The sequence below is a fragment of the Trachymyrmex cornetzi genome, unplaced genomic scaffold (assembly GCF_001594075.2).
Source record: "Trachymyrmex cornetzi isolate Tcor2-1 unplaced genomic scaffold, Tcor1.1 scaffold121, whole genome shotgun sequence".
Classification (NCBI taxonomy): Eukaryota; Metazoa; Arthropoda; class Insecta; order Hymenoptera; family Formicidae; genus Trachymyrmex; species Trachymyrmex cornetzi.
In genome coordinates, this window is record NW_017295773.1 from 690357 (window position 1) to 698079 (window position 7723).

Here is a 7723-nt window from a genome sequence, read left to right on the forward strand (position 1 = left end):
ATATTATAATGCTACTTTGAAATCATAAATTATATATCATTTAGCCTTCATTCTATCTTTACTCAACTGTAGCGCAAATTAATTACTTTGTTTTTTTTTAATTGCAAGACTTATCGTTTTTCTAGTAAATCGATTCTTTTAATACATGTAAGTGCTACTACAATTATTGTTGAAATTACAGAGACATTATCTTCAGATCAAACTACGTATAACGTCGAGATAATCTTCATTATCTTCTAGTGTCATGACGGATATTTCATATCATACTCAACGCAATATTTTTAAACAATAAGAATCTTATTGGATCGTTCACGTAAATATACAACTGATAGGAAATAGATCTCATAAGAGTAGGATTTCATTTGTGTGTTTTTGTCATACGACAAATTTTTTAAGCCTGTTGATTGGCTATAAGATAGAGTCTGATAGAGATCCGAGGTCCTCTCTGTCCTGCACACATTGTCGTACGACAAAAACGAACAAATAAAATCTTACTTCAACGGTCAAAGCTGGATCTTTGTAGGTGCTTAAATAATTCGATGTAAATTTGTGTACTACATATCAAATTTTGTCAAACTGCGCGCCGAATTGATTTTTCGGTCTTGAAACACAATATCGACAGAACTACTGTAGTATATTATCACAAATTAAATTGCCTAGCAATTTAATAATTTGATGCTCATAGGTATTTTGGAAAGATCTTAATAATACTGATAAATATATTAAAAACAACAAATATATGTATAAAATATAAAATATGTATATATAAAAGCTATTTCTCTATAGCATTAACTTTTTGATATGTAGAATAATTATAAAACAGTCATATTAAAAATCATATAATTCAATTTTTAAAAGGTAATAAATTTTATATGATCTTGAAAAATTCTATTTTTTAGAAAATGAACGGAAACATTTGCACGCCATTGTAACGTCCCACACAGCAAAAATTACCGAAATACATCAGATAGATATCCTAAAGATATCACATATCTCAAATATATCTTTAAGATATCTCTAAGATGTATTTTTGATACATTTGCTGTGTGGGGTATATGTACATATAATGTGCCCTGAAACAAGGACAGCGCGGAACGCGGAATCAGATTCATCTCTTTCTATTACATTGATATGTCTAGTTATAGAAATCTGTGGTAATTACTTACTGAATAAAAATAAGAGCATAATAGAGCAAGAAAATAAGACAGCGAGTTGAAATTTACCGAAAAGTGGAACAACCCAATCTTATAGCTCCTGCACACTGAACGCTTACCGCGCGGCAAAACGTGAAGTTTCTGAAGCATCAGGCGCCAAGCGGTAGCCAATAAGCTTATGGCTTATGCACACTGGACGCGGGAACGCTTGCCGCGCGGCAAAATGCGTTAACCAATGAACATGTTAGGAGCTGTAAGCTTATTGGCAACGCGTCACATTTTACGGTTACAGGAAAAAGGCCCTCATGCCCCCCCTTATGTTTCTCACTGGTGCACGAAAGTGTTCAATAATTTTCCAATTAGAAAAAGCACCCTATTTCTATTGAAAAATCTGGCGACTTTCTCATTGCTCGTTTGGCAGCACTGAGAGAACTGCACCGCCCGCATGGTATATGCATTAATGCATACATACATCACATCATATATCACATACATTCGCGAATGATTGTTACAAAATGGCAGGTGATAAGATTGTTGATTGCACACAGAACGGTAACAGCGAGAAAATAAGCGAGAATGGTGACTTGAGTCTTAGTTTAAATCTAGAAGACGATTTTGTCGAGTCGATCGAATACGTCCCCTGTCCCGAATTTCAATTCTCGGTAAGCCAATTTCCGCTCTATCTTTCTCTCTTTTTCTTTCGATTATATTACCATATTTTGCCAACGTTTTCGCGTCAACGCACATTTTGATGATCGAGTGTCGCGATTTTGTAACAAAGAAAAAGATATCGAACGCATTTATATCTGTTATTATATAAATTATTTCCCTATGCGAGAAATTTATTGACTTAATTATATGACTTAATTAATGACTGTTAAGACAGTCACCCTGTTATAACTTGATTGTTACAAGTAAATATGTATTTGTCAATAATGAATTGACTAAAATTTTTGTGTCATTTCATAGTTTTCTTTTTATTACATTTTAATGAAAATTTATGTATTTATATGCAAGTTTTTTCTAATTTGTAGACAACTGCATGTTACATTTGTAATGGATATTATGGACCATGTTTCGAAGAACCAGTCTGTGCAACATGTCATGCATTTGTATTTCCTAATGATGTTGATCTGCTCCAGATGCCAATCTTCAGTGAGGTACAATATCATATAATCTGAATTTGATAACTTATTTTATTTCACATAATATGAAATGCACAGTATATAATGATATATCAATGGACTACTGGTATATATATATATATATATAGGTATATATAGATATTAGCATATATATAAACATTATTTTTAAATGTTTATTCAACAAATAATATTCAATGTTAATAAATGATTAGTAATTAATGTGAATCATTTATTAAAGCATATGATTTATTAACTCCTTTGCAGTAAAAATAATCAAAATACACTATAAGACTGGTATTCATGATTAGTTCTTACATTTAAGACGGTTTTAAATACAGTCTTGAGATGTTATAAGCCAATCACAAAACCTTAAGATGTAAATATTTACATCTTAAGAAAGACAGTCTTGAAACAAGAACACACTACGAATATGATCTAAAGTCTGCAGTAACATTTTCCATCAAATCTATAAACTACTTGTGACTTGTAAGGAATTGATAGGAATCTTCTAGGTTATAAAATACATAAAGTTCAGTACTGAACTGTCCCAGGATGTATATCAGTATAACAGATTTTATCAAATTTTTCCAGGCATATCATTTAAGGGATTGTTATTTATGTACTATTAATAATATTGATGTTAGTATCTTATATATGTTTTCTCAAAACAGAAAACAGACGATGAAGATTCAGGAAATGACGAGCCAACCGATCTATATTATAATCACGAAAGAAGAACTAGTCAACAACAGCAGAATTCTCCGCAGAGTGTCAATCCAAATATCCCAAACGCACAACAGAATCCACTCAACCATAATGCAAACATTTCACGCAGATGTTACCCACAGTATCAAAACGTGACGCCTCAGTGCAATTATCACATGCTCCAGAGCAATTCAAATAGTAATTCCGTTGACATATGCGTAGTAGGATCTGCGCGAAACGCTTCAGCATCGCGCGATGTAAACCTCGATCTGCAGAGTATGGTCTGCCGAACAAGAGTTGACTGTCACCAGAATTGTGCCAACAGAAACGATCAAAACGCACATGATAGAATGGAGGAAAATCTGCGGAGTATGCCAGAGATGTTTGCGCTGGGTCACGATGGTCAGAACAATGAACCTGGACAGTATCATTGGAACTATAGAGTATACGAGGACGCAGGTGAGCCGTCACGACCTTATAATCTATCGGAACGGTTGGAGATATTATCAAATCACAAACACATCGAACATGAACCCATCAACGAGCCAGGCTTGGTAGAAAGATTGCCTCCTGAGGTGCTGCTCGCCATCTTCTCGCATCTCGATGACATCAGCTTATGGTCGGCAGCAAATGTTTGTCGACGATGGTGCGGCCTGCTATCAACACACGTCACACAGTTGCAATGGAAGCAGCACGTGAAATTACGCTGGCCTTTGTACAAGCCCATTGGTTGCATTAAAAATTGGTACAAGGTATATGATCATCTGGCCTCTTCAGCTCCATGTCGGACGTGCTTGGCACAGACCTCCCTGCGATCGAGACCTGCCAGGATGGAGGAAAACTCTTGGCGGAGGAACAGATTGCGCAGCGAACTCAAAAGCTTAAGAATCGATCCACCTGAAGGCATTGAGGCAATGCCTCTTGATCATATGTGTTGTCATTGGCAAGCCACTATCACAGGACCAGTAGGAAGTCCATATGAGGGAGGATTATTTTATCTATATCTGCAAGTACCATTCAGGTATATATTTAAAAAAAAAGGAAACTTACTACATACTTTATATACATATAGGATTCTTCTTTCTATCACAAAATTGTTAAAATTTTTTTAATTCAGTTGTAAGAATATCTTAAAAGACTTCAATAAATTATATAATACAAAAATTAGAACTTTATTTTCAAATTACTTATGGAGTTCTGGATTCATGAACACAAGAAAATACAACAAGTCTTGCTTTACATTATATTATCAATGTTCTATGTAAAATATGTACATTTTTTATAGTTATCCCATGTGCCCACCCATAGTGAGATTTCTAACAAAAATACTTCACCCAAACGTATCAAGACATGGAGACGTTGGCATCGATTCGATACATCATAATTGGTCGCTAGCTCTTACAATATCTAAAGTTCTTATTAGTGTACAGAGTCTGCTTACGGATCCGTATTGCCAAGTAAGTATATTATTTTGAAATTAGAATCAATCTGTTCGATAAAAATATGTTTAATATTTACTTTAATTATTTATTTCAATTTATATAAAATAAAAAATTTTAATTATTATTAATAGGTGTGTATGGAACCAGAATTAGGAGAAATGTATATGAGCGATCGCGAAAAGTTCGAGGAGGTAGCGAGGGCGTGGACATGGAGGTACGCGATGCACGATGTCGTAACACCGCTCTAGTGCATAAAAATGTACATAAATCACAATTAATATGTGTAATTAATGTATACCTTCCTATTAATTATTATATAGATATCATATGAACTATTTAATAAATTGATAATGAGATTTGTGATATATTGTGCTAAAAAAAGAACAGATCTGCGACTGGGTATTTATAGGAATTATTTGTTAATCACGATCATGTACTAGACTCAACTTTTTTTACCCTAAAGTTCATTATAAAATGTATACATTAATATTTTTAATGTTGTTACTTCAATCATTGTGTCTCCTATAGAATAATCGTCAATTATATATTATGACACACATATATACAAAATATATGCTAGAATGCAAAAAGTATTCGTACAAGGGCGACTTTATAAAAAAAAAGCCTTGTAGAAAATAAACATTACTTAGCAATTTATTAACAAATAAGTATATTCAGCATTAATAAAAAGTTTTTTCTTCTTATGTTAGGCCTCTGGCCTGTGTTATACCAGTCTCATTAATAAAAATGTTTCTAAAAATATGGTTTTTTAAAGATATTTTCCTTATATGAATACTTTTTTTGCACTTATGTACAGAACATCTCATTTTAATAGAAACGTGTTGAAAACGAAGCAATGGACATAAAAGTACTTAATTCAGACAAGAGTCATATGATTTGAAAAAGGAATATATAAAATAAATTTTTTTTTAAATTAATATAACTTTTATCTGAACTACTTTTGTGTTAATTCGTTTTCAAGATATTAATTCACAATTTTTATTAAAATGGAACCCTGCATACTACATATACATATACAATAAGTGCAAAAAAGTACTAGTACAAGAAAATTTTTTATAAAAAAAAGCCTTATTTGTAGAAAATAAACTAATTAGCAATTTTATACAATTATGAATACATTGTCTTCTAACAAAACGAATGAGCTTCGCGTGTATTCCAAATTTTAGAGGCTAAATCTTTCGATTATGAATATTTTCTGAGCGTCCAAACAATACAATTTTTAACTTTCGCTATATTATACATAATCTAATGTATATATATTTATCAGGTTGTATAATTTATTTTATTATATTTTAAAATATTCTTACCGACTTTTGTAACTATGCGGAAAGCTAAATGAATGGCAGAAAATCAGAAATACCAATCGTAGTCAAGTTTTGAAGGTGATCGCACTCGCAGCTCGAACCGAAGGATGTTTTCGCGTGATTTTCTAACCTAAAAGTCATACGCTTTGCTCGATCTTGTCGATGGCCACGACTTAGTTACAGGTTACAGTGATAATTCGACAGCTGTTGGTCGAATGTGGCGTATAAAGATTAGCTTGCTTATAGCTTGTTTATAAAGAAGGGACCGATACACACGGGAAAGGAAGAAGGATACCTTGCGTGGACACGTAGTGTATATATATTTCGAGCTTTCGCAGCTCGGCTAACTCGGCTTCGGACACGGCACGCTCGCGGGCGGCCGACGCGGGTGATAGGTATGATTTGAGCGACGACGTAAGATGATAGTAAGGAACTTACCATTCGCGCAATGGGTTCTGATCCTGATTCTCGTCATCGTAATAGTCTATCTGCGACAGCGATTAAACAACCTGGAGGAGAGCTACAGATCGCTCCGTATGTGTTCAGATGTAACTTCGAAAGTAGTCAGTTTCGATTCGCTCGCAGTTGAGCAGAAGTAACAAAATTCTCTTTCCAGATGATGCTGTCGCGCGAATCGATGCTAGGTATGACAATGAACACGCCGAGGCGCGAAGAGGTATCGAGGATGATCTAGAGGATGTTGTCGTGATATACAACAGAGTACCAAAAACAGCGTCCACTAGTTTCATGGGATTAGTTTATGACCTGTGCAAGCAAAATAAGTATCATGTGCTTCACATTAACGTGACCAACAACATGCACACCCTTACTTTTGCTAACCAGGTGCGTTATATATTTATTATTAATTAAGAAATATTTATGTACTGCTTAACTGTAGCGTGTTCTAGTTTTTTGCATTAGAATCTTATTTAAAAGCATATAATTACTTTTCAAAATATATTCTTTCTGTAGAGTACGATATAAGCGTTCTCTATGTCTCATGATATTACGTCAAGTGTGAGAAAATAAGTCTTTATATTTTATTTGTTATATATTTCCTTCTTTTTTGTCAAAACCTAGATACGCTATATTTTATTTGATAAAGTTATCATTATCAACACAGATATGTTATATACAGGTTCAATTTGCAAACAACATATCAAACTGGAATAGTATAAAACCAGCATTTTACCATGGACACATGGCGTTTTTAAATTTTGGAAAGTAGGTACAGCAAGGTTTATATCTTATCCGTAAAATAAAATTAATGTTTATTTGTTTTTTACCACATATTTTATCTTCCAGATTTGGTACTAAACGTATGCCTTTGTATATAAATTTATTGAGGAAACCTTTAGACAGATTTATATCATATTATTACTTTTTAAGATATGGAGATAATTTTAGACCTCATGTTATAAGGAAAAAACATGGAGATACAAAGGTTCGTGTATTAATTCGCAACACGTGTGTGTGTGTGCGCGCGCGCGCGCGCGCGCGCACACACACACACACACACAGAGGATATTCTATAACTAGTGGTACAATGTGGAAGGTGACGAGTCTACACGAAAAAATAAGTTGCAAAAACGTAGAATAAACATTTTTCGTACAAGGCTTTGTTTTCGGACATTTTCAGCAATTTATAAAATCAAAATAAAATTCATCGTACGTGAATATCTTATTTTGTTTATTCTTGATTACTCAATAAAACAAACATGAGCAGAGATAGTAGTCTACACTCTACAGCGAGATGTGTTCAGTCGAGACACATATACTTAGCGAATATTTAAAATCGATTTTCAAAAATCTCTTATATGAAAAAATTTATTCTGTATTTACTTTTTTTCATATAGAATCACCTTTCCAATTGTATCACATAAACAAATTTATTTTACGTTGTGTGTGTATGTGTGTGTGTGTGTGTGTGTGTGTGTGTGTGTGTGTGTGTG

At 33.4% G+C, this 7723-nt stretch overlaps 2 protein-coding genes across 3 annotated transcripts in view; both read left to right on the top strand.

Moving 5' to 3' along the window:
• The first annotated feature begins 1624 nt into the window (after positions 1 to 1624).
• morgue (modifier of rpr and grim, ubiquitously expressed) lies at positions 1625 to 4931 on the top strand. 2 transcript variants are annotated; one of them, XM_018518154.1, is made up of 5 exons: positions 1625 to 1816; positions 2189 to 2314; positions 2971 to 4025; positions 4290 to 4461; positions 4578 to 4931. In XM_018518154.1, the coding sequence occupies exons 1-5, from the start codon at positions 1670 to 1672 to the stop codon at positions 4692 to 4694; spliced, it is 1617 nt and encodes a 538-aa protein (XP_018373656.1). In that variant the 5' UTR covers positions 1625 to 1669; the 3' UTR covers positions 4695 to 4931. The 2 variants fall into 2 exon arrangements, with proteins under 2 accessions (XP_018373656.1, XP_018373665.1); XM_018518163.1 differs by lacking the exon at positions 2189 to 2314.
• A 917-nt stretch (positions 4932 to 5848) lies between these two features.
• LOC108767994 (Heparan sulfate 2-O-sulfotransferase) overlaps positions 5849 to 7723 on the top strand; it is a 3296-nt gene continuing 1421 nt past the window's right edge. The window contains exons 1-4 of the mRNA XM_018518175.1: positions 5849 to 6305; positions 6388 to 6614; positions 6910 to 6995; positions 7077 to 7215. Coding sequence (XP_018373677.1) covers positions 6191 to 6305; positions 6388 to 6614; positions 6910 to 6995; positions 7077 to 7215 — 567 coding nt within the window. The 5' untranslated portion in view covers positions 5849 to 6190. The remainder of the gene's footprint in view (positions 6306 to 6387; positions 6615 to 6909; positions 6996 to 7076; positions 7216 to 7723) is intronic.

Coding starts and splice junctions, on each gene's coding strand:
- morgue (XM_018518154.1), top strand. CDS start 1,670: ATGGCAGGTGATAAGATTGTTGATTGCACACAGAACGGTAACAGCGAG. Junction 1,817..2,188: donor GTCCCGAATTTCAATTCTCG/GTAAGCCAATTT, acceptor TCTAATTTGTAG/ACAACTGCATGTTACATTTG. Junction 2,315..2,970: donor AGATGCCAATCTTCAGTGAG/GTACAATATCAT, acceptor TTCTCAAAACAG/AAAACAGACGATGAAGATTC.